General features: G+C 37.6%; 4 protein-coding genes across 5 annotated transcripts; 2 read left to right on the plus strand and 2 right to left on the minus strand.

Moving 5' to 3' along the window:
• Positions 1 to 326: 326 nt before the first annotated feature.
• On the plus strand, positions 327 to 3,560 carry LOC103449000 (RAN GTPase-activating protein 1). Its single transcript, XM_029089181.2, has 2 exons — positions 327 to 640; positions 1,730 to 3,560. Exon 2 carries the CDS (start codon positions 1,742 to 1,744, stop codon positions 3,365 to 3,367), a length of 1,626 nt encoding a protein of 541 aa, XP_028945014.2. The 5' UTR covers positions 327 to 640; positions 1,730 to 1,741; the 3' UTR covers positions 3,368 to 3,560.
• On the minus strand, positions 3,533 to 5,736 carry LOC103449001 (chloroplast stem-loop binding protein of 41 kDa a, chloroplastic). The gene is made up of 6 exons (XM_008388274.4): positions 5,264 to 5,736; positions 4,810 to 4,931; positions 4,538 to 4,640; positions 4,325 to 4,463; positions 3,938 to 4,215; positions 3,533 to 3,839 (listed from the first exon to the last, which is right to left on the minus strand). Exons 1-6 carry the CDS (start codon positions 5,648 to 5,650, stop codon positions 3,657 to 3,659), a joined length of 1,212 nt encoding a protein of 403 aa, XP_008386496.1. The 5' UTR covers positions 5,651 to 5,736; the 3' UTR covers positions 3,533 to 3,656.
• A 1,883-nt stretch (positions 5,737 to 7,619) lies between these two features.
• LOC103448999 (uncharacterized) lies at positions 7,620 to 9,655 on the plus strand. The gene is made up of 4 exons (XM_008388271.4): positions 7,620 to 8,116; positions 8,212 to 8,340; positions 8,707 to 8,952; positions 9,038 to 9,655. The coding sequence occupies exons 1-4, from the start codon at positions 7,907 to 7,909 to the stop codon at positions 9,521 to 9,523; spliced, it is 1,071 nt and encodes a 356-aa protein (XP_008386493.1). The 5' UTR covers positions 7,620 to 7,906; the 3' UTR covers positions 9,524 to 9,655.
• A 93-nt stretch (positions 9,656 to 9,748) lies between these two features.
• On the minus strand, positions 9,749 to 13,058 carry LOC103448998 (uncharacterized). 2 transcript variants are annotated; one of them, XM_008388269.4, is made up of 5 exons: positions 11,797 to 13,058; positions 10,686 to 11,105; positions 10,507 to 10,584; positions 10,367 to 10,438; positions 9,749 to 10,147 (listed from the first exon to the last, which is right to left on the minus strand). In XM_008388269.4, the coding sequence occupies exons 1-5, from the start codon at positions 11,854 to 11,856 to the stop codon at positions 9,953 to 9,955; spliced, it is 825 nt and encodes a 274-aa protein (XP_008386491.1). In that variant the 5' UTR covers positions 11,857 to 13,058; the 3' UTR covers positions 9,749 to 9,952. The 2 variants fall into 2 exon arrangements, with proteins under 2 accessions (XP_008386491.1, XP_008386492.1); XM_008388270.4 differs by having other exon boundaries at positions 10,686 to 11,099; positions 11,797 to 11,981.
• Between the last annotated feature and the right edge of the window lie 838 nt (positions 13,059 to 13,896).

Here is a 13,896-nt window from a genome sequence, read left to right on the forward strand (position 1 = left end):
ATTTCATGTAAAATTTTGATTCAATTCTCTCGAAATCTCATGGGGAGAGGTGAGATTTGTGGATGCTTAAAATACACTGCAAAATCTCTCAAATTCCCTATAATTTCTCAACTTTTCCAAATTTTTTAAATCCTAATTCTAATTAAATACACCTGAAATATTATAAACTTATTTAAAATTCTAAATATATTCGGATTTTTAAGGATTTTAATAAACTATCTTAAAATCCTAATTGAATATATATTAAATTTCAGAAAATCGCTTAAAATTCAAATTAAATACCCCTAAATTCATTAAAAGAATTAAACTCCTCCAAAATTCCAATTAAATACACCCCTTAAATTGCACGCTTTCGCTCCCATTTTTTTGAAGTTGGAAAAAAAGATTTGGGGATTTCATGATTTCCCTCCAGTTCAAATTCTTTCAATTTTTCTAATTCCGCCGACGCATCTTTTTTCATATGATTACTCTCTGAGAGCCACACACACCAAAACCCCATACAGATTCGATTCGTTTCCGAGAAAATTTTCACTTTCCCGGAAAATATATAATATTATCCGAACACAAAGCTTTCTCTCTCTTTCGAACTTCAATTTCTAGGGTTTGTATTCTCTCCTCTCTGCTTCCCGAGAAACAGCAGGTACTGTTTTTCTTCATCCAATTATCAAATTTCTTGTTTAATTTTTATGGAGGATAAGAAATGAAGATCTTGTACCATTTTTAGTGTTTGGATTGGCGGTTATGAGATGCTGAATTTTCTTGGAAGCCAAACAGGAAATTTTGTGTTTTTTCTTTCACTCTACAATCCTTACGTTAACTTTTGGTTTCCTCTGGATCGCTAAATTGTCTTTACGTGAATTCTTTGTTAGGTTTGGAAAGCATTGGTCATTTGTTTTTGGAATTAGATATTGAAGTTTTGTGATTTAAAATCTTCAAGAATTCTTTTCGTATCGTTCCAATTTTGTTCATATGAATAAAGAGTCTATCGTTTGTTTCTTTGATGAATTATTCGAATTATGGATCAGAAGCTACTTAGTCATGAATGCGAAAGATTTGATATTTTATGGGTTTTTCTTACAAGTTCGATTTTAAAGGACTCATCTTTATGCTGATGGAGGAGGGTGTCATATATTCCCGAAAATTATCTATTAAGCTGCTTTTGCCTTACCTTCTATTAGGGCGAATGAGGGGCGTGTGCAATAGTTTTCGTTTGAACGAAATACAATTTTTGAAAAAGCATCATTTACTCGCATTTCCTTGTTTTCTTAGAAGTATTTTAGTGGTATTTTAGTGGTCATGTGCGGTGTACAGAATTTGAGGTTCAGCAATTTGTTTGCCGATTTGGAGTTGTAGTTATTTAGTCTTCATATAACTCATCGGAAAACAAAAAGTATGATAATGCATACCGCTAGTTTGAATCACTTGATTTTCTATGAAGGTAATTGTGTGAATTTGAGGTTCAGCAATTTGTTTACCCTTTTGGAGGTTTAGTTATTTGGTCTTCATACAAGGCGTTTGAAAACAAAAATACTACTGCTAGTTTGAAGTACTGTTTAAATTACTCGATTTTCTGTGAATGTAATCATGTGACGGAGAATAATCAGTTACTGCTGCTACTTTTTGTTATTTAGATCACCTCGTGTCTCTTTTATTGGTTCCCTTCCTTACTGTAACATGTATGTTTGCGTTGATCATCTTAATTTACTATCACTTCCATGCATGGTTCCAGGTCACTTTTGACATGGATTCTGCTACACAAACTTTCCACCAACGCACGGTGTCTATCAAATTATGGCCCCCGAGTCAGAGCACCAGGATACTGCTTGTTGATCGAATGACCAAGAATCTCATAACTCCGTCCATTTTCTCTAGAAAGTATGGCCTGCTTAGTAAAGAAGAAGCTGAGGAGGATGCCAAGCAAATAGAAGATATAGCCTTTGCAGCCGGAGACCAACATTTTGAGAAGGAACCATATGGTGATGGAAGTTCGGCAGTTCAAATTTACGCCAAAGAATCAAGTAGGCTTATGCTGGAAGTCCTAAAAAGGGGGCCCAAAGTAAAGGAAGATGGAGAGGTGATGCAGTATGAGAAAGCTACTGCTAGCCATGAAAGTGTCTTTGATATTTCTGGTGGTCGCCGGTCCTTTATTGATTCTGAGGAGGCTTTGGAACTGTTAAAACCATTGAAGGAACATGAAAAACCTTACACCAAGATATGTTTTAGCAATAGAAGCTTTGGTATGGATGCAGCCCGTGTTGCTGAGCCAATCTTACTGTCTATCAAAGATCAACTGAAAGAAGTAGACCTGTCAGATTTTATTGCAGGAAGGTCAGAAGAAGAAGCTCTTAAAGTCATGAACATATTCTCTTCAGCCCTGGAAGGATGTGTTTTGAGGTATCTTAACCTTTCAGACAATGCCATGGGCGAAAAGGGTGTCAATGCATTTGGGTCACTTCTGAGATCACAAAACAATTTGGAGGAGCTTTATCTGATGAATGACGGCATATCAGAAGAAGCTGCAAGAGCTGTTTCTAAGTTTATCCCATCCACTGAGAAGCTTAGGGTCCTTCAATTTCACAACAACATGACAGGAGATGAGGGGGCAATTGCCATCTCTGAAATGGTGAGGCGTTCACCTCTCTTGGAGGATTTCCGTTGTTCTTCCACAAGGGTGGGTTCTGAAGGGGGCATAGCTTTAGCTGAAGCACTTGGGACTTGTACCCATTTGAAGAAGCTTGATTTGCGTGACAACATGTTTGGAGTAGAATCCGGGATTGCTCTGAGTAAATCCCTATCTGCTTTTGGAGATCTTACTGAAATCTACCTGAGTTATCTGAACTTAGAAGATGAAGGAACAGAAGCACTTGCCAGTTCTCTCAAAGAGACTGCACCTTCGCTTGAAGTTCTGGAAATGGCTGGAAATGACATTACAGCTGGATCGGCTGCTGCTCTAGCAACCTGTATAGCGGCAAAACAATTCCTAACCAAGTTAAACTTGGCTGAGAACGACCTGAAAGATGAAGGTACAATTTTGATTAGCCAAGCAATTTCAGAGGGTCATGGTCAGTTAACTGAGGTTGATTTGAGCACAAATTCGATTAGAAGGGTTGGAGCAAGGGTTTTGGCGCAGGCTGTTGTGAACAAACCCGGGTTCAAGTTGCTGAACATTAATAGCAATTTCATATCCGACGAGGGGATTGATGAGGTAAAGGAAATTTTCAAGAATTCACCAGATGTGCTGGGACCCTTGGATGAGAATGATCCTGAAGGCGAAGACCTTGACGAGGAGGCTGATGATGAAGGGGCTGATGACAAGGATGATTTGGAATCAAAGCTTAAGGGCCTTGATATTAAGCAAGGGGAATAAAATTATTGACTCATGCAGTTTGCTGTCTTTTTTTTCTTCATTTGATTCGAAACTTGTTCGGATATCAAATTTTCAGATAAGTTAGACTGTTTCTGTATGAGCTAATTTTACAGTTCTGTTGTTGTACACTAGGCTCGTATTTGGACGTTCGAGATTCAAGTAAGATTCAATGTTAAAGATTTCAGCATTTTAATTTGGTTTACTTAGATGATGACATCTAGTAAGTTGCTTCCTGATGAAAAAATAAGTACACAGATGCAAAAATTGAAAAACCATTATTCCTGATTGATCACACTGCTACTGGAACTTTAAGCGACTCGAGTATCTTGTCATCTAACTCAAATTTGATGGCTTTCTTGTCTCTCCCAATCTTCAAGTACTCTTCAAATCGCTCCTTCAAGTCCTCGGCGAGGTTTGTGGTGGACTTCCAACCCAAAATCTCCTTGGCAGCTCTTGGTTCTGCATAGAAGTGCTGCAAGATATACGAAAAATCGACAATGTCAAGTACAGAGCGACTGCGCGATGCTTTGAAACTCATAAGTGCCCTCTTGTATCAATAACATTTCTTACCATGTTACGGAATGGGAAGGCTTTCTTTGCATCAACTCCAGCAGCTTTTGGATCATAATGGACTATGTTGGCAGGGCGTCCGGCAGCTTGAGCACAAAGTTTTGCCAATCCGTCGAGAGTCACAGCACGCTCGCTTACAATGTTGAAGATGTTACCAGATGCAGCATCCGGGTTCTCAACGGCTAGAGTGAGCATGGAGGACAAGTCTCGAACGTGGGAGATGTTGGTAAGTTGCATTCCGGAACCAGGGATTGGAACTGGTCTGTCCCTCACAATTCCTGCACGCAGGATTATCAGAAAACAGCATTGTAGTTTTGTGATGCATGAATGAAACATCAGAGAAGTAATGAAACATCAGAGAAGTGCTTATTCGTGTTATCTACTTACGGTCGAAGAACCACTCCTCACAATCTTTGTTGTTGCCGGAGCCTAACATGTACTGGGGACGGAAAATTGCCCAGCTACCAAATATCTCTGCAATGTACTTCTCTACTGCAACATGACCAGCATCTGCTTTAACAGCATCCTGCAAAAAGTGAAGATTTGAAGACACAAGGGATTAGGATATGCAACGAGGGATTTGAAGACACGAAAACATACGCCTTCAACATGAGGAGGCTCCTCAGTTGGTTTATAAATTCCAGCACTGCTGATGAACAGAAATTGCTTCGCACCGGAGCTCTTCGCCCAATCTGCCACAGGCCTATAAGTATCCAAATTAAATTAGTATGATCTGTTTAGTTCCCGACTAGCTTCATTTTAAGTTCCGCACAGGGCGCTCAAAATCTCGGGCTGACCCTGACAGCGTATGAACATACAGAAAAAGGCTGCACAAGTTGAAAAATGGGTATTCAAGCATTGAAGAAACAGACCTCACAGTGTCCAAATCTTTGCCATTGTTATCCAACACAACATCAAATGCTGCTCCTTCGAAAATCGTCCCAATTGCCGCAGGTTCTCCCCACACTGTCTTCCCTCCAGCACTTACAATTTCCTAAAGAGAAACAAAGAAATACATTCAGATCACACAACAATTCCAACGTTATAAACAAATAAGGACACGTTTTGGATTGCTTCTGAAATAGCTAAAACAGCTTTCTGACAATCAAAAGCGCTTCTAATTGTCTTTGGAATGCTACTTCAAGAAGCACTGCCAAATGCTTCTTCAAGAAGCACTTCCAAATTTCCAATGAATATTTTCAGTGTGTTTGTAATGAAATCACTTCTAGGGTCAGTGCTTAATTACTAGAGAAGCAATTCCGAACGAGTCCTGAGATTAATCCCACATCGAAAATCTAGAAAGAAAAACAATGTGGAGATATTAACTGAGAATCTGGTAAATGGGGGCTTCTTCATCTTGTCCGATCTTTCTTCACCAACTGTCAAGACTGTGACATCGTAGCCGGAACCGAGAAGCTCTTTGGCAAAGTAGAATCCGATAACCGCGTGGCCACCGCTGTTGGTGTTGACTATCAAGACCTTTTTCTTCTCCTCCGCACTGGCCTTGATGCTGAAGGAACAATGGTTGGAGCGCCTGGAAGTGGCAGGGTGTGTGAGGAAAGAGTGAGAAGCTGAGAGGGAGGAGGGGAGAGTGGAGAAGTGGGAGGAGGAGGAGAGAGAGAGGCGGGGGAGAGGGGAGAGAGACGGCGGAGAGAGGTTGGAGGGTGTGGAGGAGAAGAGCACAGAGGAGAAGGATGAAGCAAGAGTGGCCATCGATGACTACCAGTCTAGTTGCTGATTGTGTGAGAACCAGCAATTTTTAGTATAAGATAAAAGAAAAGAAAAACGAAAAAGTTCTCTTTTTGTTTTTTATTTTATTTTAATTCCTTGAGCTCATTAAAATTCGAGAAATGCTAAGGAATTTTTTTCAAAAGTGTGATTTTTCATGGATTTTCTATCACATCATAATTTGATGTTAATTTTCGTGTTAACATTATAAAATATTGTAAAAAAAAATGAGATAGCAAAAAGTCTATGAAAGGTCCCACTTTTGAGTCTATCTCCTTTCAAATTTTAGTTTTGGATACACATGGAGATGAAAAAAATAGAAAAAATAAAGGAAAATAAAAGTGAGAAAAATGATTGCTAATGATAATTAACTTCCAAAAATGTTAGTCAATAGCGTAATATTAGGAGTGGCCGCAATTGAAGATAAAATGAGAAAAAATTGGTTAAGGTAGTTTGAATACGTGAACCGAAGACCTACCAATGCTCCAATTTGACAATGCGTTTATGAGACAGAGGCTCAGGACAAAATGGTAGAGGAATACCTAGGAACACTTGAAAAGAGACTCTAAGAAAAGACATGACGTACTTGTAGCTAACAAAAGACTTGGCACAAAATCGAGTACAATGACATTCTAAAATTTATACGGCCGATCCACTTAATGGGATAAGGCTTTATTGTTAGGGGTGTGATATACACCCCTTTTTACTTCTCACACACCCTTCTAATTTTTTGTTGTCGGATCAAATGAATTGAAGAAGATCAACGGACAAAAATTAACAACTGGTGTGTGAGAAGTAAAAAGAGGTGTGTAGATAGCACACCCCTATTGTTATTGTTGTATGGTGGAAAACCAAAAAACATGTGTACTTATTTAAACTAGAGATGCTATGAGTTGGGAAAGCGAAAAGAGAAATGAGTATAGTTCTTAATTTTTTTTAACTAGTAGATTATTGATTTTAAAGTGAAACTTACGTGTTTGTTGATTCTAAATGTATTAATAAACATATAAAGGTTAAAAATTTAAATAATTTAGTACTTATGTTTCAGTAAACACAAAAAAATCAAGAACATAAAGAATTACAATAACCATTCCATGTAAGTAAAGCAAGAGAAATGCAAGCCCACGAAGTCACTCAAATAATAATACGCATTGCACAATGAGTTTCATATTTAGAGAAAATATTAATGATTGTTGAATTGACAAAAGATATTTAAAGAGATAAAGTTGACATTTGATTTGAACAAATCATCTACAATTCACGATTATCTATAAATTCACTCAAGTTATATCACGCGTTGTGCAATGAGTTCCAAACTTTAAGGTATAATATTACTAGTGTTATATCGACAAACGACATTTAATGAGATGCAACATTTGAAGTGTGTTAAGCTAATGATCTTAAAACACAATGATTGGATTTAAAATAAATTGATCAATTACGATTCCATGATCATTCATGAATTTACTCATATTAATTATAACACGCTTTGACTATAACAGTAACAACTACAATATCACAAGTAATTATATATTTAAAACGAATCAACATACCATTAATGTTATTATCCATCACATGATGGTCTAGGAGTTGGCGACGAATTTCAGGCCAATATTCCACATGGCATGTCTTGGTTCAATTCCTGACGTTGAATTCCACGATGGTGGTAAGGAAGAGACTGAAATGCTTTTATTTATCTTTCCGATCCGTTAAAAGGTGAATGTCGTGGCAAAACCACAAGCTAATCTCCTTTTTTTATTATTTTTTATTTTTAACAATCGATATTATCTATTATAAGGGGGAGGGGAAGTAAGTTAAGCCTCATAATAAACTAGCAATAATGTAGTTCAAATTCGTGTTTGATGAGAATCGAACCTAAAACCTCTCACTTACAAGTGAGCTAATTCCTTTTCTAACGAAAAAAATATATATAACGGTAGCTGATGTTACTGTTACACACAATAATTCTTCTCCACACCCCACACCTCAAAAAAGGCGACGAACTTTGTTAGTGAAGAGATAGGAAAGAAGGGGAAAGCTGTGGTTCAGATCCACTCTGAGTTGAAAGGATCTTGAGATCAATAATAATTTGATTGATTGACTATTTTTGTAACGTTGCCGTTCGGCTCCTCTATATATACCAAATTAAATAAACCAATTAAATATCCCACATAATCTCAAGCTCCAGCAAAACCCAAAAGACTAGCCGTTGCTCCCTTCTCCTCTCTTCTCTCCCAAAAAATGGCAGCTTCAGTGGACACGCCATCGCCTGCCCACCTCAGCAAGCAATCACTCATGGCTTCTTCTTCTCCGGTTTTCAGCCCCTCCTCCGATAAGCGCTTCTGGAGCTCTCTCCGCAGCCGGATCGATGCGCTTCTCGACGATCGGAACTCCAAAATCCCAATTGCTCAGAACCCACCAAATGCCGATCCGTCTCTGCCAATTCAAACGGTGAGTTCTTGGTTTTACTGTAATTTTTTGGCTATTGTTCAATTGGGGTTTCTGCTGTGGTTGTGGATTTGAATGTTTTTACTTTTTTTTTGTAGGAAAATAATGGCGGAGAAACAAAACCTGCGAGAGCGAGGAAGGAGGACTCGTTGCTTTTGATGAGAGGGTTCGATTCCATAGCTTACACTTTGTCTCAGCTCTCCAACACTTTGGATAATGCTCTTCAGGTAAAGTTCGATCCCGTCTGCAGTTAAAGATTTGAACTTTTTACAAATTTTGTCACAGTAAAATATATGTATATCAGATCTGAATTGAAAGAGATTAAATTGGCGATTTTTCAAGGGTACGAACATGTATTAAGTGCGGATGCTTAGAAATGACCCATGTGGTGTATGAGACCGATCAGACGGTGTTGTACACCGCTCAATGTGCCACAATGATGGTATTTTTCGGTGTTCGTATAGTGGAAGAACCCTAAATAGTAATGTTTGAAATTTGAAATTTGCTTTTTGATTGCCTGAACTGTAGAAATTAGTCACAACCGATGTGGGATTTCAGCTTATGGGACTACTTTGTTTGCTGTGTTTATATAGGGAGCCAACGATCTAGCTAAGCCACCCACATTGACAGAGATATTCCATAGCCATCTGAGCAACTCGGAGGCGAAGAGTAAAGAGAAGGAATCGGAAGAACAGCAGAGTGCAGACGATTCCCATGTAGGATTGAAGAGGAAATTCGACGATAGTCATTGCTCAGAGGAACAAGGAGATGAATCCAAGAAAGAAAATGAGCACGAGCACGAAGGCCCGAAAGACGGGAAGCTGAAGAAAGCAAAAAATGTAGGTTTCTCTTTTGTTCATTGTCAAATCTTTGCTGGGTTCTGAGTTGATTGCTAATCCTAATTGTGTGCTTATCTTTCCACAGCTTGCAATTTCAATGGCAACAAAAGCAGCTTCGTTTGCCCGGGAACTCAAGTCGATAAGATCGGATTTATGCTTTATGCAAGAGCGCTGTGCTCTGCTGGAGGAGGAGAATCGGAGGCTCTGGGACGGGATGGATAAAGGGTTGAGGCCTGAGGAAGATGATCTGGTGAGGCTTCAGTTGGAGGCACTGCTAGCTGAGAAATCAAGACTAGCAAATGAAAATTCAAACCTGGTTAGGGAAAATCAATGCCTCCACCAGCTTGTGGAGTACCACCAGCTCACCTCCCAAGATCTCTCTGCTTCGTATGAACAAGTTGTACAAGGGTTGTGCCTAGACTTCTCGTCTCCTCCACGACCGACAGCAGACGAGGCAAATGGTGAAGATGGTGATGCTGCTGCTGATAATGAAGTTTATCAGACACCAAGAAGTAATCTTTTTGGCTTCTCTGCCTCGCTTGATGACGAGTGTTCTCGTGGAGATCATTAGGGAATGGTTTCGAAGATTGTTTTGTTCAGGTTCGAAATTAACTTTCGCAGATGTAAATTTTGATGCCATTGACTTTTATTCTGTGATTTCACTTCACCAGAAACATAAGTATCAATGGAAATTATTGCTTTACTTTGTTTTTCCGAACTTCGTTTCCCATGTAAGTTTCAAAAAGGAAATTCCGACACCAGTTCTCAACAAGGAAACATATCAAATCAGAGAATATAGATGAACTTAGATTCTTCATTAAAGACCACAAAAGTTGCGATTCAACATTCAAGCAAGGAACCATACATCATTTGGGTAACCAAGTACTAAACCGAACTTAAGCTTCATTGTTAAAGCTACTACTGCCTACGGGTTTCCAAACTAACCGGTTTCACACTTTACAAAATACTTGCTAAGCCAATCCAGCTACTGTTTAAACCATTAAGAGTGCTTCTTTCTCTTGTTCTTAGATGCAGACTTGAGATCTTGAGCAGAATCCTGAGGAGAAAGTGCATCACGTGCTGCTTGAGATGAGAAATTCATAAATGTTTCAGTAGCTTTCGATAAAGTTGAAACCAAAATCACGTCCTTCATTTTCTCCATCACTTCAGAAAACGCATTAGTCCCTTTCTCAAACTACAACCAAACAAAGTAAACATGATAATCGCACATTGCTCCGCATATTTAACGGAAACAAGGACTAGAGTTCAAAGTACTCCAAAAAAATCCAAGACTACATGCAAAAGCAGCAAAACTATCATCTTCTTTTGGTTTTTTTTTTTCCCTTTTAATCCTCTGAATACTGTTATAAACCTGTTATAAACTACGGTCTCAAGGTAGCAAAAATAGTCTTACCCCTTCAAGTTTGGCATGAGCAACTTCCAATTTCGAAGTAAGCTCATGGTTCTCATTTGTCAAGTCTTCAATCTGCACACGAGGACGAAATGTCATATTTCTAGACAATAAGATAGTTCATGACGACAAACGGAAATAACCTTCTTCTGAGAGTCGATGTACAAGCTTTTGTATCTCTTCTCTGGGCTTTCAGAAAATCCAGGGCTTCTCTTATTTTCCTATTTCACAAAATAAAAAGGGGTTCTTTATAAGGAACATAAATGAATTATAAATACATATAAGTAAGTAACAAAATCTTATTCCACGGCGAGGTGATTACCTTTGAGTTCATTTTTTCCAAGAGTTGTAGAAGATAGTCCATTTTTTCTTCCATGCTTTTCTCGCCCGAGGTCTGTCCTTCCTCCAAGTTTGTCCCATTCACAGGGGGTTCCTCCAAAAGAGGCTGCTCATCTTCCGTCTCACTCTCACTAACAGTTTCGTACACAGGCTCTATGTCCCCGTTTTGAACAGGCGTAACACTGTTACGAATGCGCAGAGAACGCCTAACAATGGCATCGTACTGCTTGACTCTCTTTCTTGAATGAGATGGTTTGGCAGATTTTTCTTGCATCCTAAGGTTTGAGTTAGTTTTCGGGCTAGCGTTTTCGGGGTGCTGTTCCACTCTCTCAGGAGCAGGATTTGGTCCCTCAGATTGTGGTTTCTCAGTTTCAAATGATGCATTTGTTGCCTTAGGCTTTAACTTCAATACCAGGATCACGTATTAGTAAATCAAACCATAACTAAGCAATTAAACTAGTTTTTTTGCAGAGAAAACATCAACACTCGGAACAAATTAAAACAAGAACTTCCACTAAAATTTCACTAAATCAAATAATACTTTCAGCACTAAAAGGCAATAAACCAACACATCTCTGACCTTAATCACAAACCCTAATCCCATCACCATCCCTAAACAAAAAACCAATTAAAAATCAAACCTTGACACCTAAAAGGCAACATAATTATAAAACAAACAGAAAATCAAGCACAGGACACATAAACTGCTAGCTCGTTTGGATGTGTATTTAAAATGATTGAAAGTGCTTTTAGATCCAAAAGCATTTTATGTGCTTTCTACAAGAAGCTGTGCTTTTCCAGATAGCATAAGTACTTTTTCAGAATTTACTTGTATTTTTAATGAATATTTTCAAAAATATTTTCTCTAAAACGCTTTCAATTATTTTAAAAGTTTTAAAAGTAAATCTCCACAAGAAGAGAACAATTAACCCATTAACCAAGAAATCAAAAATTAAAAAAAAACCATAAAAATATTTAACGTGAAATTAAAATGTAGCATGTGGGTTTTGCAAATGTAAAATTAAAAAAGAAAAAAAAAAGCAAAAAGCTTCAATATTTACTGTAAAAAAAATGGCAGGAGAGAGAAATTTCACCGTGTGAGGCTGAGCTTGCGCCATTTCTTCTTTCCTGGAAGCAGCTCCCCTCTTCCCCATCTCCCTCTTTCTTCTCTTTCACTTTTCAGAGCTCTGCTACTTCTTCTGACCATTTACTGAGAGAGCAAGTGAGATTTTAACTTGTCCTTGGAAACGTAAAAGGACCAGATGGTAATTTTGGACCGTAATTTCGAGAACTCTCGATCTCAGCCGTTCAACTTCGATGCCTTATTTAAATTGTTCAATCTGGCCCTCTAATTTGTCAGTGTAATATTTGGCGCCCCTTGCATATATTTTGACCTTTCTCCGTGGGTTCACTTTATAAGAAATTTGTGCCCTTGAAGTGGGCCGGGCCGGATCTTTTCCTCTTCTTCTGGGCACATAAATTGGGCCCATCATTAATACTAGCGGCCTACTTACGAAGCAGCACTTTGCTTCGGTTTGGCCCATCAATTTTGTTGAAAACAGCCCACAACTAAAATTTCTCCGTATGAACAAAAAAAATAAAAAAATTCCCGACCTCGTGTTCATCACTCTCAACTCAAGAGTCCAATTCCTCATAACCGATTGTGTGCTTGGCTTGTGTTTTCAGTTGTACACAATGTTTGAAATTTTTTCGATACGGTGATATTCTGTGAACATATAGGAAAAATCAAAGAGAGATATGGAAGGGGTGAAGTTTCATATCGAAGAAACTCTTGAGTTTCGGCTAAAATTGATAGATTTCGTCCTTATTTCTGACATATCGGTTAAATATCGAAAAAAACTCTTATATTTTGTCTAAATCAGTGTTTGACATTCTCTAAAGTTTCTTTTGAAATTTTCATAATTTCCATTGAAAGCAACCCATACCAATTTCAATTTGTGGTTAATACCAGCCTTCACGTAAATGGATTAATTATTAGACCTAAGTAAAACTGGAAAATTTACTTGTTTGACTGTGGCTCATTGTTGTTCAACATTGCAGAGCAGTATTTAGTCTTTAAAAACTGTGGTTTACTCAGCAATCGATAAAGAAAACCATGAATGAAAAAGAGTGCAACGAAAAAAATAAAACAACATTAATGAGATATTACAACATTCTGAAATCTCTCATTCCCTCCCTGTGGTGCAGGTTGTTCGTGATCGAACCATTACTATTCGGAAAACTTTATTTGTGTTGGAGTTAATTCAAAACTAAAAAATGCTTAAACTGAATAGGTGTCTGTCAAATAAGCTGAAACATATATATTAAAATGGTTAGATTGAGCGTGTCATGGGAGGATATGTGCCAATGCATATGGATAGTATAAGTGGTAAATGAAACCTCCAAATTTATATTTCTTTTCCTCAATATATATATATATATATATATATATTTTTTTTTTTTTTTTCAATTGAACTGTGACAGTTTTCAATAATATCAAAGGAATTGCATGCGGTGGAATTAGCGGCTAATATAGCCTAACAATATAGTCTAACAATATAGTATGGTAGCGCCTTCGGCATAGTGTGGTGGTTGCAGATATATAACTTGCTACGGAAGCTCGTGCAATGGCTATTGGGACAAGTTAACAATAGTAAGTATTAAGAATTTTGCTCTGTTAGTGAATTTTGTTATGTATTAATCTTTTTTACGGTATAAATTCAAGAGAGAATAAATGATTGGACTATTTTGCCTGTTCATACTGGGCCGGTTGAATGCCTTTCGTTTTTTACTGATATGTACATTTGATATTTGATCTTATTTTTTGCTATTTTTTTTATAAGTAGGGTATTCCAGGGTTTTAAAACATTACACATAGTCCTTTCATGTTCTTGCTTTATATATAGATACAATATATTACTATTTTTTGCAAATATAATATACTAATTATTTTGTTGGTTATTATGCATCATAAATCTGCGTTATCTGGTATACTATAAACACGGGAATTAGGACATGCCTTTCACAACACAATTTGCTTACTCACCTAAACCTGCATGTTAGATCATTTTAGTGATAGCGTTGTCAGAGGTAAAAATGATAATTTTTTGTTAATTATAATTACCAAAAAAAAAAAAATTATGACTCTTTTTGTCAATAAAAATCTTGACTTATAAGTCAACAACTTTTATTGA

Source organism: Malus domestica, chromosome 11 (genome assembly GCF_042453785.1).
Source record: "Malus domestica chromosome 11, GDT2T_hap1".
Classification (NCBI taxonomy): domain Eukaryota; kingdom Viridiplantae; phylum Streptophyta; class Magnoliopsida; order Rosales; family Rosaceae; genus Malus; species Malus domestica.

What these genes read in the sequence shown, in the direction of transcription:
- LOC103449000 (XM_029089181.2), top strand. Translation starts at nt 1,742, where the DNA reads ATGGATTCTGCTACACAAACTTTCCACCAACGCACGGTGTCTATCAAA.
- LOC103449001 (XM_008388274.4), bottom strand. Translation starts at nt 5,650, where the DNA reads ATGGCCACTCTTGCTTCATCCTTCTCCTCTGTGCTCTTCTCCTCCACA. An exon ending in AAAGATTTGGACACTGTGAG is followed by an intron (nt 4,641 to 4,809) that starts GTCTGTTTCTTC and finishes GGATACTTATAG; the next exon opens with GCCTGTGGCAGATTGGGCGA. An exon ending in CCTTCCCATTCCGTAACATG is followed by an intron (nt 3,840 to 3,937) that starts GTAAGAAATGTT and finishes TATATCTTGCAG; the next exon opens with CACTTCTATGCAGAACCAAG.
- LOC103448999 (XM_008388271.4), top strand. Translation starts at nt 7,907, where the DNA reads ATGGCAGCTTCAGTGGACACGCCATCGCCTGCCCACCTCAGCAAGCAA. An exon ending in CTTTGGATAATGCTCTTCAG is followed by an intron (nt 8,341 to 8,706) that starts GTAAAGTTCGAT and finishes GTGTTTATATAG; the next exon opens with GGAGCCAACGATCTAGCTAA. An exon ending in AGCTGAAGAAAGCAAAAAAT is followed by an intron (nt 8,953 to 9,037) that starts GTAGGTTTCTCT and finishes ATCTTTCCACAG; the next exon opens with CTTGCAATTTCAATGGCAAC.
- LOC103448998 (XM_008388269.4), bottom strand. Translation starts at nt 11,856, where the DNA reads ATGGGGAAGAGGGGAGCTGCTTCCAGGAAAGAAGAAATGGCGCAAGCT. An exon ending in CGCAAGCTCAGCCTCACACG is followed by an intron (nt 11,106 to 11,796) that starts GTGAAATTTCTC and finishes CTGGTATTGAAG; the next exon opens with TTAAAGCCTAAGGCAACAAA. An exon ending in TGGAAAAAATGAACTCAAAG is followed by an intron (nt 10,585 to 10,685) that starts GTAATCACCTCG and finishes TTTGTGAAATAG; the next exon opens with GAAAATAAGAGAAGCCCTGG.